General features: G+C 58.8%; 1 protein-coding gene across 11 annotated transcripts in view; it reads left to right on the top strand.

Moving 5' to 3' along the window:
• Window positions 1-16,753, top strand: part of SRCIN1 (SRC kinase signaling inhibitor 1) — a 68,019-nt gene that overhangs the window by 31,288 nt on the left and 19,978 nt on the right. For 8 of the 11 annotated variants that reach the window (XR_007514144.1, XR_007514145.1, XM_049860677.1 and 5 more), the window contains 9 exons: window positions 6,457-6,480; window positions 10,441-10,636; window positions 11,325-11,523; window positions 11,937-12,030; window positions 12,580-13,457; window positions 14,548-14,640; window positions 14,893-14,936; window positions 15,250-15,437; window positions 16,404-16,579. Coding sequence is in view for 9 of the 11 variants with exons in the window: in XM_049860677.1 (XP_049716634.1) it covers window positions 6,457-6,480; window positions 10,441-10,636; window positions 11,325-11,523; window positions 11,937-12,030; window positions 12,580-13,457; window positions 14,548-14,640; window positions 14,893-14,936; window positions 15,250-15,437; window positions 16,404-16,579 (1,892 nt within the window). In the remaining 2 variants the exon portion in view is untranslated. The remainder of the gene's footprint in view (window positions 1-6,456; window positions 6,481-10,440; window positions 10,637-11,324; window positions 11,524-11,936; window positions 12,031-12,579; window positions 13,458-14,547; window positions 14,641-14,892; window positions 14,937-15,249; window positions 15,438-16,403; window positions 16,580-16,753) is intronic. The other 3 variants (XM_049860679.1, XM_049860675.1, XM_049860674.1) reach the window with 2 other exon arrangements.

Genomic DNA, 16,753 nt, shown 5'->3' with positions numbered 1-16,753 from the left:
TTTTCCAGTGCTTTCTCCTTTAAACAGGAGTATACCCCCCCACCCCCCCGTAAATTTTGAAGAGTCTCTTAGGTCCTGTATTCAATTCCCAGCCCCACTGGCAATCATCATATTCCCCACCCCACCCCTGCCCTTCCATTTCTGAGCAGACCCAACCTTCCCCTGATGTCTTACCATCAGGAAGTTCTTCATGATGTCTCTCTGCCACCCTTCCTGCTATGTACCAGGCTTTGTCTCACATTTTTTTTTTAGGATCTAACCACTTGTTCTGAACTAGTTCCCCTCATCCTCATCAAGCCTCAGTTTCCCTGATGGGAAGATGGATTTTGACTTAGGCAGGGGCATGCTTAGACCGGCTCCTAGGGGTGTGGGCTCCTAGCTCACTGTAGGAGAAAAAGGGGCAACTGAGGCCCAAACTGGGAGAAGGGGCCAGGGAGTCAGAATTTCAGTGGGGAGGGGACAGCCCAGAGGGGACCCTGACTTGAGGATGCTCCGCTGTAGGAGGCAGAGGAAGCAGAGTGGCAGGGAATCCAATGGGTAGAATGGGGTGCGAGCTTCACTTTCTCACACACCCTGCTTCCCCAAGGAAGAGCAACAAGGTTAGACTTTTTCAAGGAAAATTAAGAGAAAGAAAAATGCAGTAGCTTACCAAAGGACAAGTATCTGAGTGTGACTCAAGTCCAGTCACAGATTGTCACGCTTGGTACAGATTGGCACAGGGCATTCCGCCTGTTTCCTTTCCAGGCCCTCAGACTCATCTTGGCTGAATTTTGGGGAACAGGGATGTGTCTGCCCCAAGGCTGAACAGCACGTGGTGTGGAGTTGTCTTGAGTGGCCAAGTGCATGGTGGAAGCCAGGGTGGGGCTGGGACAGGGATCCTGATAGGGCAGAGGACAGGTTTGGTGTGCATGGGACAGTCCAGAGGCCTCTCCAAGACAGAGCATCTTGGGGCTGTGACAGGGTTGGGGTGATGGCGAGGAGTGAGGCTGCACTTGCTGAGCACAGGTCGTGGGGTTCTAGGCCTGTCCCCATCTGGAATTTGCTCTGATGAAGGAAAGGGGGAAACCTGAAGGGCCTCTGGCCCCAGGGCTTTGTAGTTACTGGAAGTGGTTGTACACAGGACCTTGTCATCACTTGAAAGTTGTCAATTATCATACTTCCTGTCCCCCTTCAGCTGAGGCTGAGACTCCTTTTTTTAAAGGGCAGGACCGGAGAGGTTCAGCGAAAGCCAGAGTCACACAGCTCAACAGGATCAAAGGCCGTCTAGGAAACTTAGACACCCTAGGCCTTCCAGGCCTGGCTGGGAATTAAGTCGTGGGAGAACTAAATTAAGTCGTGGCAACGGTGCACAGCGGAGACCCTGGAGGGGACAGGTTGTGTGCACGGAAAGCGGTGTAGCGGGACGCAGGACACTCCCCTCCCCTCACGGCCGTACCTTCGGGTGGGGGCAGTGAGGACCCCGGGAAAAGGACCGGAAGCCACCGCCCCTCCCCCGCGTCCACTAGGCTGTCTAACCTCCCTCCCTCCTGCTGCAACCCGAGTCCGGGGCGGCGGGCCGGCAGGCCGCCGTATCGGGTGACCGCGGCGACGCAGCCACCAGCCTCCGCCGCTCCTCCGCGGGGCCGCGCCGGCGGGGCCGCGCCCGAGGAGGGGGCGGGGAGAGGGGATGTGCTCGGCCGCGCGCCGCGCCGAGCCAGGTGGAGTCGCGGTTACCGGGGCGACCGGGGCCCCGGCCGGCTCCGCGGCTGCGGCGGCGCTCGCATTGCAGCAAAGGGCACCGGCGGCGGAGGTGGCGGCGGCTGCGGAGGCGGCCGGGGGAGGGGAGAGCCCGGGGGGGAGGGAGTCGGGAGCCGCTCCCCCTCCCCCGCCCGACGCGGGACTCGGGCTTGGGGGCCCCGCGCATACACCTGTGGCCGCAGGTAAGGGGGAGCGGCCGTGGCGGCCAGGGTCGCCGCCTTGGGTTCGGCGGGGGCCGTGCATGGAGATGGGTGGCCGCTTCGCGGCACCTCGGGACCCACCGTCTAGGGTGGGGGACGCGCAGGCCGCTGCGGTTCCCTATCCCTGAGAAACGCCCCCTCCCCTCCCCCACCGCGCTCGCAGCCTTCCGCGTGGACCCCGCCCGCACCCCAAATACGGCTGGCGCCCCCTCCCCCAACCTCGGAAAGTCATGACCTTCCCAGGGTGCGCCCCCGCCCCCAGCCGCAGCACAGGTCCGGCAGCACCCCCTTCCCGACTCTGCATTAGGAGGAGAGGAGGGGAGGGTGTCGGTGGGCACACCTGGGGCGGGGATTCGTGCAGTGCACCGTGTGGGAGGCTGGCACTCGCGGGGGCGCTTTGCCTGGCCCCAGCCTGGGGCAGCCCGGGGGGCCGGTGTTTACGTGGACGCGTGTTCTAGGAGTTAGAGGTGGGTGTGTGCGCCGGTGCACGCGGAGCCAGGGGATTCAGGAGTGGGGGTGAGGATCCGCTGAACGATTCTCCTTCCTCTCCCAGGGAGGCGTCGTCATAGCCCCGAGGTCAAGGAGGGGTCACACCCTCACCCAGCCTAGAGGGACGTTCCTCCCCAGGGAGGGGAGAGACCTCAGCTGGCTGGGCGAAGGCTCCTGAGGGGGCACACCCGCCCCTCCCAGGACCGGGTGAGAGAAAGGAGCAGCAGCAGAGGAAGGGACAAACCCCCACTAAAAGCAGCAGGGGTTGTGGAGTGAGGGAAGGAGTTAACTCCTCAGCCCCGGGAGGGAAGAAACTGTTCTCCTCTCACCGGGGAGTTGGAGCACTCCCTGTCCTGGCTTCCCTGGGTCTCCAGAGAAGCTCCTCCTTGCCTTATCTGAAAGGCTTGTCCCTGGGGCTTGGCTGGCTGGCTTACTTCTTATCCTCCTACGACACCTCTCATTTTGCCCCAGATCCCTTAAGATCCTTCCCCACTGTTGGGCACCGCTGGCAGAGAATCCTACTGGGCCCTGGTCGGCCTCTGGCTATCTTCAGGGAGCGGAGACCCCTGCAGCGGAGACCCCTGCCAGCTTTGCCTTGGTCTTGGATAGTTTGTTTAGGGTGGGGAGCCAGAGCTCTCTTGGGCCCTTCCTGCCCTCCGCCCTCCTTCCAGGGGGCTTTCTGGTTCTGGGAAATTCCAGAGAAAAGGCCAGAAGGCTGAGCAGAGTTGGGTGCCAGGAGATGGAAGAGGTGCCAAAGAAGAGTATTCAGAGTCATCCCTTCCTCCTGTGGGCTGGCCTTGTTTGACTGGCATTCATTCATTGTCAAGTATTTGTTGAAGGCTGACTATATACCAGGTACTGTGTTAGTGGGTGGGTGGGTGTTAGGCACAGCAGGGCCATGAGACAGCCAGGAGAAGAGTGAGGCGGTAAAGAGTGCTGGGTGTTGGATGGGCACTGGCTGAGGAGTGTCCCACCTTAAAGAACAGTGGAGAAGCCCTCTGCTCATTTCCCCAGGGCTGACCCATGGGTTTAATGCCTTGGAAAGAGATAGAGACAGGGAGTAGACAGTATCACCAGGGACCTGTCCCTACTATGATCTCCCCCCTCCAAGGACACTGACTCCCCCAGAGACCATGTGTCTCATTCCTGATGAGGCCAGTGTGAAAGGGGATCATTCCTCCCACTTTCCAGAAGGGAGGACTGAGGACCAGGATTCTCTCAAATGCCCCTGCAGACCAGTTCAGGTTCTCCAAGCACAAACAGCTCTTCTTCCATCTTTCTTCTTTTTGGGTGCTTGGCTGGCCTTTTCTGTGGCACTGCTGTTGTCTGGTCCTCCCCTCTGGCTAGCGAGCACTCCCTTCCAGGCCTGACTGCCCCATGGATGTGCCCAGCCTCGGGATCCGGGGGCAGGCTCATGTTGAAGTCATAGCCAGTGTGGCAGTAGTCAGGCCCTGTCCCTGTCTCCTCCAGGGGGATGAGGTGGGCTCCAGCCATCTGCACGATGTTCCCCTCAGTCTGGTGTGTAAGGGAAATGGAGGTGACCCAGGTCAGGCTGGGGCATCACTCCTCTCACACCGACCCCCTAGAAGTTGACATTGGTGGGGTTGGGGGTGGGACATCTTCCACTGCTTTTGAGGCAGGAGTTCACCTACCTGACACATGATGTCTGGGAAATTATAGGCATGTGGGACAGTGGCCAAGGTGGCCAGAGGCATCCTGACCTGGCTAGTGGGGGGGGGGGGGCGGGGGAGGAGGGATGGACTTTCTCTTTGCGTGAGGTGGCTCTGATGTCATGTGTGAGCTGTGGAGGTACTGCTTTGTGTGTGTTTCTGTAGCTGGTGTGTGTCTGTGTCTCTGCATACACGTGAATACCCGGTATCCATGACTGTATTTCCGCAGCTCTGGCTGTGCCTGTAGGGTTGAGGGTGGATATGAATGGTACCAGGGTCTCTGTGTTTCAGTGTTTGTCTCTGTGACTGGGTGTGGTGCTTGTGGGAGCGTGTGTGGGGCTGCATATTTGTGTGTGTGGGGGGGTGGTTTATGTACAAATATCTCTGTCTCCGAGTTCTAGTAGTTTCTGACTGTGGCTTCTCTGTTCCTGCTCATGTCCCTTTCTGGGTATGTTTTTGTTGCTGTGTGTGTTTGTGGAGATGTACTTACCCAAGAATACTCCTGAGAGTCTGTGCTCGGCTCTGTGCCTGAGCCTGCGTGTTGCGGGCAGCTGAGTGGCCTGTGTATATGCCGCCTGTTCCTGCTGTAATGGGGGTGGTGGGTGAGGGACGCATGGCCCACTCTGCAGAGCCGCCCCTCACCGCCGGATCTGCAGACATGACTCTCAGCATAAACCTCCCTGGGCCCTCCGCCTGGCTCTGCCTGCCCCCACTTGTCCACTCTTTTAGCTACCCCTCCCCTTCCCAAGGCCCCAGACAGCTGTAGCTAGAATCTGTTACTCCAGCCCCTTGCCTTCCCTCCTCCTGGCACCTGTGGGCATCCCCTGGCACCCATGGGTGTAGCACTTGTCCATAGATTGTCCCAGGCACTGGCTGGGGCACAGACTTTGCTGCCCCCTTCGCCTGCCTGGCATGTGACTATTGTTTTTATCTCTTGGAGCCAATGCTGGGGGGAGGATGGGGACTGTGGCTCAGATGGGGACAGTTCTGGCAAGTGAACCTCTTCATCCTGTCCCTGGCCCCCGTCACCCCCACCCCAATGGTCTGCCTCAGGCAAAGCCTCCATCCCAGCAGTGCCCCTCGACCCAGCCCCTAGCCAGCTCCTCCCTGCATTAAAGCTTTCAGGTGGCACAGAACACCCCAGCATGGTGTGCTTCCCCCCTCCCTGCCCCAGAGAACTTCAGTGTCCCTCTCCTCTGTCAGTGGCTCTGAGGCCTAGAAAGCCTTGTCTGCTTGTGCCAGGCACCCAAGGGCCAGGCCATCTGCTGCCTCTGTCTTCCTGCTGAGGCTGGCACCGGTCAGCAGGGTGCCTTTAGCCTTGCCAAGAATGAACCCGGCCTCAGGGCCACTCCCACCTTGGCATTGGCCATCTGGAAGGGCCTGCTGGTCTCTAGGGAAGGCAGGGGACCCCAGGTTGCTGTCAATGAGGAGGAGTCTGAGGCCCCCCGACCTACAGATGTTAGGAAGGATACAGAGAGCCCTCCTCTCTCACCCACCCAGCCTATGTACCCAGGCTCCCTAGCTCCGTTTGCTGCCCAAGGTACCCCATCCATTCCCAAGTGCTATGAAGTTGCCAACATTGGTCCACCTTTCTCTGTAATCCAGGTCCATCACCTCACACAGCCCTCCCTGGAGTCCAGTTCATATCCTACTCTGCCCCATTCACATGCTTTCTGCCTGTCCCAGTAAAGTTCATTTGCTTTCACCTGGCATTGAAATTTGCTCATCATCTGGCCCCAACCCCCCTTTGAAGCCTAATCTGCTACTTTGCCAGCCCTGACCCCAGCCAAACTGGACTACTGGCTATTTCTCAGCATGCTGTATGCCTGTCTGCCCTTGGGCATTTGCCCATGCTGTTCCTGCTGCTCAACATACCTTTCCTCTCAATCTCCAGCTTATTCATCTTTCAAGACCCAGCTCACATACCACATCTTCCGGGAAGTTTTCCTGGCCTGCCAAAACCAGATGCCATTTCTCTGGGCCCGCAGCTCAGATTTATCTCTGCCCCTCTTTCGACAGTATCTCATGGGCTCCCTAGACCATGATCATCTGTGCCTTTTCCTACCTGTGAACTCTCTGAGGGCAGTTACTGCAGCTCAAATGCGAGGCTTGTAAACCTCTGGAATGGTTCTCCCCTGCCTCCCTCCGCCCAGCAGGCTGGAGCCTGCTCAGGGCCATGCTGGGTGCACCATGGTGTTCAGGGTCTCAGAGGACAGCCTATACCAGAGATTACTTCCTTCCTGCTCCTGGGAGGGTGGAGGACCCACATCCCAGGGCTGTGTGAGGGTCTCTAACCTGCCCCAGCCCGTCCTTTTCCCTCCTAGCCCCTGCATAACCATCTCTTCTCTTGTTTCCATCAGCAGCCAAACTACTGGAGTTTCAAGGTCAGTGTGATGTTTCTGCTTCTGTGACAACTGCATGTGCTTTGCCTCCCTTGACCCTGCTTCTCCCTTGCACATGCTTGGCACAGGAGTGTGCATCTGCACGGGCACCTTCTGGGGTGGGTGGTGGCCTAGGAGTTGCAGGCTGTGGCTACTGCTTGGGGACAGTTGGGTTCGCCTGCTGGGGTCTCTGGATCCACAGTGAGAGTTCGGGCCGCCTGCTGGAGTCGCACAGTTGCTAGGCTTCCTCAGCCTGTGAGGGACATTTTGGAATGAGAGGGGCTATCTGATGTCTCCCCCCTAATCTGGAGAGCGTGCTGGCACTAAGACAGGGGCGTGGACCCCAGGACCTTGTTGAGGGCTCCATTCTATGAACTTGGATCTCACTGTCCAGGGTGGCTCTGTGACTGTATTGGGTTCCTTATGCCTTTCTTACTGTCCACTATAGGGGAGCTGGTCAGCAGCTCCTGGGCAGTGCCAGGCAAGAGGCTCAGGGCCCTGCACCATCAAACTGGAGGTCTCTGCTTCCTAAATGAAGAGCTGAGCTCAGGGTTGGGGGCCTTTCTGCCTTTTCCAGACAGTCTGAACTATCCAGAGCTGGACAGCTGTCTGCCCCCTCCATGCACATCCTAATGAACCCTGGGGGAGCACCCTCAGACACCTCCTCCATCCTCTCTGGCACCCAGGCCAAGAACTGATTGAACCAACCTAGATTACTGCTTGGATCCTGGAGTCTCTGGGCTCCCCAAGCCTCAGACATCATGACGGCAGGGGCATCCATCCCAGAGTCCCCAAGAGTCATCTTGTTCTATGTGTCTTGTTTCCACCCATGCATTCTCCCAGAGCACTGGAAGAAGTCCTGGAATTGGAGAATCACGGAATCAGAGGATCACAGCATCGGGCATGGCCTCTGTGGAGGGGGCAGAGAGAGTGGTTGAATGCCCGAGAGCCAGACTACCTGGTGGTGAATTCCATCTGCTACTAACTAGCTTAGTGGCCTGGAGCAAGTTACAGAGTCCCCTGGGCCTGTTTCTCCTCTGTAAAATGGAGCAACAATACCTGCATCACACCACCACCAGTTGCCATCAAGTCAATTCTGACTTATGGCGACCCCATGTGTGTCAGAGTAGAACAGCACTCAATAGGGTTTTCAATGACTGATTTTTCAGAAGTAGTGGCTGAGCCTTTCTACTGAGGTGGACTCAAACCTCCAGCCTTTCAGTTAGCAGCTTAATGCGTTGTTTGCACCACCCAAGGGCTCTATCTGCATCATAGGGTTGTTGGAAAAAAAACACCAGTTCCCATTGAGTCAGCTCCAACTCATGGCGTCCCCATATGTGTAGAACCGTGCTCCATAGGGTTTTCAATGGCTGATTTTTTTGGAAGTAGATCACCAGACCAAATAAATAATACGACGCATGTCCTAAGCACAGTATCTGGCTCATAGTGAGCCTTGAATGGTAGCTAACCTAATTAGCTGTTAGAATCATGGACAGTGACTTGAGTCCCAAACCTAGGACTCAGAATCACCTCGGTAACTTGTCAAAAATCTTGAACCCCAGGGCCTGACCCCCTAGAGATTCTGATTCAGTGAATCCGGGGCCCTGGAAAGAGTTTTAAAAAGCTTCTGAGTGATTCAGCCCGTCTGTGAACCTCAGATGCTAGTCTGAGCACCCACCCCACAGGAGGTTGCCTTGGTCTGATGTCTGACCAGGAGTCACCAGCTCCTTCGTGAACACTTCTAGTGACAGGTGCTCACTACTTCCCATGGTGGCCCCTTCCTATCTTTGGAAAGCTTCGCTTGAATTACAGTTTTGTTCTCTTGCCATCTCCTCCATGCTTGGGAAGTCCTTCTGGAGGTCTCACTTACCTCTGCCCTATTGTCTCAGCCCAGGGATGGAAAGAAGTACTACGGGAGTTTCCTTCCTTCCTTCGTGGGTTTTCCACGAAGGCTGTCAGGTAGAAAGGTGCCCATGGGGTCAGGATGGAGATAAGAACTTGTGGAGCAGGGAGTGTGGGCATCTCTTTTCCCAGGGTCCCCTGGTCAGGGTCCTGCCTTCTCAGCAGTCTCCAGGATCCCTGATCCCCTGCATTCTGGCATCTGTTCCATCTTCTTATTGGCACCTTACTTGTGCTCCTCCAGGCACTGTGGTCACCCCCTACTCTTCATCCCTGCTAGCTGCCTCATTCTGTCTGAATTCTGTAGCCCCTCATCCGTGTGATCCTGGCAACCACTGACCTTTCAGTTGCCTGGCAACCCCATGACCACCAGCTGGGGCTGAAGGTGAGGGAGGCACATGGCTGGTACCGCTGGTCAGCCTAGAGCTGAGCTGTAGGGTCCAAAGTCTGGGCACAGGCATTCTCCCAGATAGCTTCCATGTCCCCAGATCCAGGCCCACCCACTGCTCAAGACATTGTGCTTGAGGGTGCAAGCCTCCTGAAGTCCCCAAGTCTGACCTTCCATGTCCCCAAGTCGAGGCTGCCCTGGGACAGCTGGGCGTACTGCCCATTGGAAGATGCTCTCGCTTTTTGAGAGTACTAATCCGATTGAAGCATTAAACAGAGTTAATACGAAGATGGAGATTAATTAGGGATTAATCAGGATTTGGGGAAGGAGGGAGCTGAGGAGAATAAATGGTTCCTTTTTAGAAATACTTTTACTGAGTTTTTATTACAAAAGTACGTATTCTGACTGTGCAAAATTCACACAGCAGAGAAAATGTATAAAGTAAAAGAGAAAGTCCCCTCCTAAGCCTGCAATAACCACTGTAAATGGTTTTGAGTGTGATTTTGTTAAAAATAGACAATATATTTTATAGAAAAATACAATTGGGAAATCTTTTTTCTTCTTGAGGATGTATGTGTATATCCTGGACATCATTCCATATAGATCTGAGTCACTATCTTTCTCCCTTAAATAAATGAGTTTCTGTGTAGCAACCAGGCCTGAGGGAAGGGGCTGGAGCAGAATGGCAGAGGCTGTGGCCCTGAGTGACAGACAGACCCAGCTTTCAGCCTAGAGTAGGCTTTTAGAGCATAGTTGAAATGATGGGGGCCTTCCCCACCCTGCAAGGAGAGAACAATCAAGCTGTCCCTGGAGCAACAACAGTCACTGTGTGACACCCTTCCCTGCCCCCAGCCAGATCTCACCCTCGGCTGGAGATGCGGTGCCCACTGCAAGTGGCTGTCCTGCTGGGTACTGGGGGAGGCTCACCAGGCCAGCTGGCTGTGTGGTAGCATGTGCCCTGCAGGGAGAGCTGAGGCCTGTGTCTGTGTACTCATGCGTACCGCACTGGGCTTAGCATGTGCATTGCGTGTGCTAGACAAGTAGTCTGTTTGGAATTGGGGTCCAGTTGGCTTTGCGGGGTTTAGGGTGGTTCTCCCAGTCACCTTAAGTCAAGGGCATACTCTATGCCACCTCTGTGAAGGTCTACCCCCCTCAGAGCTGGGATCCTGGGGTTCCCAGCCCTCCTTGCTTTCTCATGGGCCCTGCTTCCCGCCCCCCCCCCACCCCTCTGAACTCCACAAAGGATAAATTCGCAGTTCACAAACCCAAGCCCGCCGCTTAATTAATGTCTGGAACTAATGCCCTAATTTGCTCAACGATTCTGCTGCTCACCTTGGTGACAAATTCGCGTTGTTGTTTTTCTTTGGAAGCTTAAAATAGCAGGCGTGCCCATGGCTCCCGTTCAGACGGTTTCTTGTCTGGCTTCCCAGGGTGCCAGAGTCTTTTGCCCACTCCTTTCCTGCTGGGTGTCCCGGTGTCCCAGGGAGGCTAAGGCCCTGAGAGGCTGGGGAACACTCCTGCGGCCACACAGCGAGTTTGAAGTCCAGGATATCTTCCTGTGAAGGCGTGTGTGTGTCTCTTGCTGGTTGGTGGGAGCTCCCCAGGCCTGGATGGAGGCAGCAGCCCAGCGAAGGAGTCTCACTCTCCGTTCTTCTCACCCTGCCCTGACCCTGCAGACCCGCAGCTCACGCCACACACAGGGAGCCCAGCCGGGGCTGGCAGACCAGGCGGCCAAGCTGTCGTACGCCTCAGCTGAGTCGCTGGAGACCATGTCGGAAGCCGAGCTGCCCCTGGGGTTCAGCAGGATGAACCGCTTCCGACAGAGCCTGCCCCTCTCCCGTTCTGCCAGCCAGACCAAGCTGCGCTCGCCAGGTACTGCCCTCCCCACGGGTCCTCCCTCTGCCTGCCTGGGCTCCTCCCTCTGCTCTTCTCCCCCAGAGCCCTCTTCATCCCCTTCAACACTCATCTCTCCTCAACCACTTTTCCCTGCAGTCTCCGGTGTCCTTCCCCATACCCCCATCTCTCTCTCACCCCTCCTGAAGACCCCCCTGCTCTCTCCTTCCTCAGCTTCTCTCTTCCCAGCCCTCTTCTCTTTATTTCTCTCTCCCCTCACCTCTTTCTCCATGATCCCTACCCCTCTCTCCCTCAGCATCCCCCAGCCTACCCCTTTCTCTCTTCAAGCCTCCCCTCTTCCCCTTCAGCTCTATCTCTCTCATCCCCTCCCTTCTCCAACTCTCCAATCTCTTTCCCTCAGCAACTCTCCACCCTTCCTGATTCCCTCTTAGCTTCTGCCCCACTGCTTCTGCACCCCATTCCATATCCTTGTCCAGTTTTCAACCTGCCCCGGGATCACGTCAGTGCCTTAAGAGGCTGGAGGCCCGGCCGGCACCGCCCAGCGACCCCAGCATGAAGAGTGCTTGGGTGCACCTGCACTCGGGGTCCGCGTCCGGCCTCAGACCCTGCCGCTGCAGAACCAGCGCAGTTCCTGAAGGCCACCGTCGCTCTCCCGACCGGCGTGGTGGTGGCGGCAGTGACAGTGAGGGCGCTGTCTCCTCCGCAGGGGTGCTGTTCCTGCAGTTCGGGGAGGAGACTCGGCGCGTACATATCACGCACGAGGTCAGCAGCCTGGACACGCTGCACGCACTGATCGCGCACATGTTCCCGCAGAAGCTCACCATGGGCATGCTGAAGTCGCCCAACACCGCCATCCTCATCAAAGACGAGGCTCGAAATGTCTTCTATGAGCTGGAGGACGTCCGGTGGGCGTGGTCCCCGGGGGATGGGGTGGGTTTTCCTGTACCCTCTAAGAGGGGCTCGACTCCGTGGGCCCTTCTCCAGCCCCCTCCTGACCCAACCGCAGCCCTTCCCCTCTCTTCCTAGGGCCCTAGCGCCCTGCCCCCTTCCCCTAAATCATCAGCCCCTGCTGCTTCACCTTGGCTTGAGCTCACCAGAACATGGCACCTGAGGCCGGGAGGTGGACCTGGTGGAGGCAGTGGGGTGTGCGTGTTGGTGGCAGGCAGCCTGTGGCACCAGACCCACTGAACACAGGCGGTGGGAAAGGGCTGGGCTCCTGACGCCTCTTGCCACGCCTCTCCCCCTTGCCAGCGGTAGCGGCCCCTCCCCATCCTGTAGGGCTGGGGAATGGTGACCCTCTGCACCCCCTCTCCCCCAGGGATATCCAGGACCGCAGTATTATCAAAATCTACAGGAAGGAGCCACTCTACGCAGCATTCCCTGGCTCACACCTCACCAATGGGGACCTCCGGGTAAGGCTGGGAGTGACCAGGGCATTGGGGGGCTGGGAAAGCTTCTGGATGGCCAAGGTCACGATGATGCGTGCTGGCTGGGCAGGTGGGGGCCAGTATGGTCAGTTGGCGCCAGTGACCAGGGCCAGCTTCAGAAAAGGGAACATAGGGGCTGAGGCAGAGTTGTCTCCTTTAGTTGTGGGGTTGTGGAAGAGCCTCTCCTCTCACCTGCCAGTTTTTCCCCACCGTCCACTCAGGATTTCTCTCACACATCTCTAGACATTCAAAGGAAGGGACCTCTCTCAGGATTCTCTTCTTCGTCCCCACCCTTCACCATGGGGTAGCTGAGGGCTGTCCCCATTGTTTCTTGTGCCTCTCCATCAGCCACTTCATCCTCCTTGCTGGGAGCCCTGGTGGGAAAGGGGCCCAAGATGCAGCAGAAGAGAGGGAGAGCAGAGAACAGAAGGGACTTCCTAAGTGTCAGGAGGCAGATGCTTGTTCCTCTAGCAAGGGGGCAGGAGTCCCCTTTATGACCAGCCCTGTGGGGTTCCGGGGCTGTCTTCTGCACAGAGAGAGATGGTGTACGCGTCTCGGGAGTCGTCGCCCACGAGGCGCCTCAACAACCTGTCGCCGGCGCCACACCTGGCGTCGGGCTCGCCGCCACCGGGGTTACCGTCGGGGCTGCCGTCCGGGCTGCCGTCGGCGCTGCCACCGGGCTCGCCGTCGCGCTCGCGCCTCTCCTACGCCGGGGGGCGCCCGCCCTCGTACGCTGGCAGCCCGGTGCACCACGCGGCCGAGCGACTGGGAGGCGCCCCGGCAGCCCAGGGCGTCAGCCCCAGCCCCAGCGCCATCCTGGAGCGGCGCGACGTGAAGCCGGACGAGGACCTGGCTGGCAAGGCGGGCGGCATGGTGCTGGTGAAGGGCGAGGGCCTCTATGCCGACCCCTATGGGCTACTCCACGAGGGACGCCTGAGCCTGGCCGCGGCCGCCGGCGACCCGTTCGCCTACCCGGGCCCTGGCGGCCTCTACAAGCGCGGCTCGGTGCGCTCGCTCAGCACCTACTCGGCGGCGGCGCTGCAGTCCGACCTGGAGGACTCGCTCTACAAGGCGGCGGGCGGCGGCGGCCCGCTCTATGGCGACAGCTATGGCTTCCGCCTGCCGCCCTCGTCGCCGCAGAAGCTGGCCGACGTGGCAGCGCCCCCCGGAGGCCCCCCGCCACCGCACAGCCCCTACTCGGGGCCGCCCAGCCGTGGCTCGCCGGTTCGCCAGTCCTTCCGCAAAGACTCGGGCTCCTCGTCCGTCTTCGCCGAGAGCCCCGGGGGCAAGGCCCGAAGCGCAGGGAGCGCCTCGACGGCCGGAGCACCCCCTTCCGAGCTCTTTCCTGGGCCCGGGGAGCGCCCCCTGGTTGGGTTCGGGCCGCCTGTGCCAGCAAAGGACACAGAGACCAGGTGGGCGACCACGCGAGGCCTCTGGGCTGGGGACGGGGAGGCAGCACGGCAATGTCTGTGGCAGGATTGCGTCTTGGACCTAGGGGGACCCAGGGAACCTGGAGTCCTTTGTAGACTCTGAGTAGTCTTGAAGTGTCGTCGAAGCATCTTGGATGTGGTAGGGAGGGCACTGGAGAGAGGGACATGCTATTTTCCTTCTGTCACCAAGTCCTGAGGCTTGGACCACAGGGCCCTAGAAGAGAATTCTGGGGACCTGGGTTTGCATCTGTTCTCTGAGCCTCAGTTTCCTCAAAATTGAGAGCCTCAACTAGCAGCTAGCTCTTTAGTGCTTTTCCAGCTGGGACACAGAATTTGGGGCAGTGAGAGCTGTCCAGCACAGGGCTGGCTGAAGTCTACAGGGGAGAGGGTGCTGGTAAGAAAGAGCGATAGGGACAGAGACACATCTCCCGCCTGGCTGGGGAGCCCTAGCCCATGCAGGGCTGGAGGAGGTAACTGGAGCACTAGCCTGTCCCTCTCTGACCTTAGGCAGCGCTGCTGAGGGGTGAGGAGAAGCGATTCACGTTTGCCATGAGTTGGTTCTGACTCATAGTGACCCTGCAGGACAGTAGAACTGCCCCAGGAGGTTTCCAAAGAGTGCCTGGTGGATTCAAACTGCCGACCTTTTCATTAGCAGCTGTAGCTCTTAACCACTGCCCCACCAGGGTGTCTGCCTTGGTCTAGTGGGAATGAATACTTGCACTTTCCTTGGGAGGTTGCCACAGGTGGTGTGGGATGAGGGCAGTCCCTGAGGCTGCTGGGGATTTTGGGATGGCTTCAGAGAGGAGGCATGGAGAGGTGAGAGTGTGGCCCATTAGGGAGCCAATGGTGAGAGGTGAGGCTGGAGAGAAAATGAGTGACTGTCACATGGAGAAGGTCTTTACTGATGCTAGTTGTGAGCTTGACACTTACGCAGCAGCACCCTTTGAATTGTCTGTGTGCTGGTGGCAGCGGGATGGTTTTTCCTTTGGTTATCAATTTTGGGAATGGTGGGCTGGGCAGGAGGAATCCCACACAGAAAAGTGGGAAGGCTCAGAGCTACATACTTTCCCAGGGAGCGCATGGAGGCCATGGAGAAGCAGATTGCCAGCCTCACAGGCCTGGTGCAGAGCGCCCTGCTCCGTGGCTCGGAGCCTGAGACCCCCAGGTGAGGCCCTCTCTCAACACCACTGCCAGGGCCTGGGTCTAGGGCTGGAGGAAGGGGAGATGAGAATTGGGAACCCTGGGCCTAGCTCTGCCATTGCCTCACTGTGTGACCCTGGGTGAGTCCCTTCTCCCCTCTGAGCCCCCATCCTGAGATCAGGGGGCTGCATGAGTGATGACTAAGGTCTCATCAGCTCTCATGGCCCAGGGCCAGCTGGGACCCCCTAATGGCCACCTTCTTTTCCCTGTGCCACAGTGAGAAGATTGAAGGCTCCAATGGAGCAGCCACCCCCTCAGCACGTGAGTGACCCTTCTCACCCACCCCCCTGTACACAGGTCCTTGCCCTCTCTGAGCCTCAGTTTCCTAGATTGTTAAATGAGGGTTAAACAATAAGTACATCACCAGGCCTTCCCAATGGATAAATGAGGCACCTTGGTCCAAGATGTCTTCGGCCTGGTGCCCTGCTCCCCACAGGAGGGCTGGCGAGCACTTGGAGCAGAAGATCAGAGCCACGTCCTTCTCTGGCTACTCTGTGGGGTCAGCAGTAGGGAGGGCCTTGCCCCGAGCCCTCGCAGGCTTATAGTCTTTCCCCTTTCTCCTCCTCCTCTGCAGCCTGCGGGTCAGGTGGCCGGAGCAGCGGGGCCACCCCAGTGTCTGGCCAGCCCCCATCCTTGGTCAGCAGCACCCCTGCCGGGCAGCCCACCACCATCAGCCGCCTACAGATGCAGCTGCACCTGCGCGGCCTGCAGAACAGCGCTGGTGACCTGCGGGGCCAGCTTCAGCAGCTGCGCAAGCTCCAGGTACTGCCGCGTCCGGTCGGGTCTCTTGCTCTGGCTCGGCAAACTCTGTCCCATCGGAACCCATCCACTAGCCGAAACCCCTTCCCACAAGACCGGCCCCCTCCCCTCCTCTCCCTGAGTTCCTGCGCCAGTCCCTTGCTGCTCAGTGGGCCCCCCACTTCGAACTCTTTCTCCCCTTCCCTGAGCCCTCCTCCCTCACCGAGCCCCCACCTTTCACCCAGTGCCCACTGGCCTTCCTGAACCCCCACCGCCCTCCTTGAGCTCCAGGCCTCCCAGCTGAGCCCCCTCCCCCCGTCAGCACCCCTCAGAGCGGTCCCACGGTCGGGAGCCCTTCCGCCCTTCCCCCAGGCCCCCTCGGCTCCCCTTCCTGAGCCCGCGCAGTTCCCCTCTCCCCGCCCAGCCCCGCTTGGCAGATGGTCCCACCTGTCAGGAGCCTGGCACCGCAGTGCCCGCTCCTCGAGAGGGCCGTTGGGCCCGTCAGGTGAGGATAATGCGCAGAGACAGGCTGGGGATGGCCAGAGAGTTGCCATCTGGGCAACGGGTAATATTTCCCTACCTCCCGCCATCCTCTCGACTCGGGTTTAGAACGGAGTTCGGACACTAAGTTAGTCTTCCCGTCCCAGCCACCGAAATTCTATCCAAGCCCCCTCCCATCCCATCTCGTCCCCATCCAGGGCTGCTCGAAGCCTGTCAGGCAGCCATGTAGCCGTACTTTCGGCTCCCTCCGCCTTCCCATCTCGGTCGCACCCCATCTCTGTACTTCCTCAGAGTTGAGCCCCCGTCGGGCCTCTGCCCCCACCGTCCCACCCCTTGACTGCGGCTCACCGCCACAGCCTGCAGCCGAACCTTCTGTGGGGCGCTGCCCTGCCTTGGCTGCCCTTTGGCTGCCTCCTCCCGGCCCTTCCCCTGCTGCGCGCCTCCTTTCCCTCCCATCCGGGTCCAACCGTCCCCCCGCGCGCCCCGCAGCTACAGAACCAGGAGTCCGTGCGCGCGCTGTTGAAACGCACGGAGGCGGAGCTGAGCATGCGCGTGTCGGAGGCGGCGCGGCGGCAGGAGGACCCGCTACAGCGGCAGCGCACCCTGGTGGAGGAGGAGCGGCTTCGCTACCTCAATGACGAGGAGCTCATCACCCAGCAGCTCAAGTGAGGCTGGGCCCGGCTGCGCAGGGGGGTGGGATGTGCAGCCAGGGGGACACATGTTTTCACTGGGAGGTGCAACTCCCTTCCTTCTGAATCACAGGTGACATTTGTCTATCCTGAAACCTTATTTCATTCTCCTCTGTGGCCTCATGTCTCTGTGACCCACAAACCTTTGAC

This window comes from Elephas maximus, chromosome 19, assembly GCF_024166365.1.
Source record: "Elephas maximus indicus isolate mEleMax1 chromosome 19, mEleMax1 primary haplotype, whole genome shotgun sequence".
Taxonomy (NCBI): domain Eukaryota; kingdom Metazoa; phylum Chordata; class Mammalia; order Proboscidea; family Elephantidae; genus Elephas; species Elephas maximus.
Note: the sequence above shows the minus strand (reverse complement) of the source record. Positions and strands in the feature narration are given on the sequence as shown.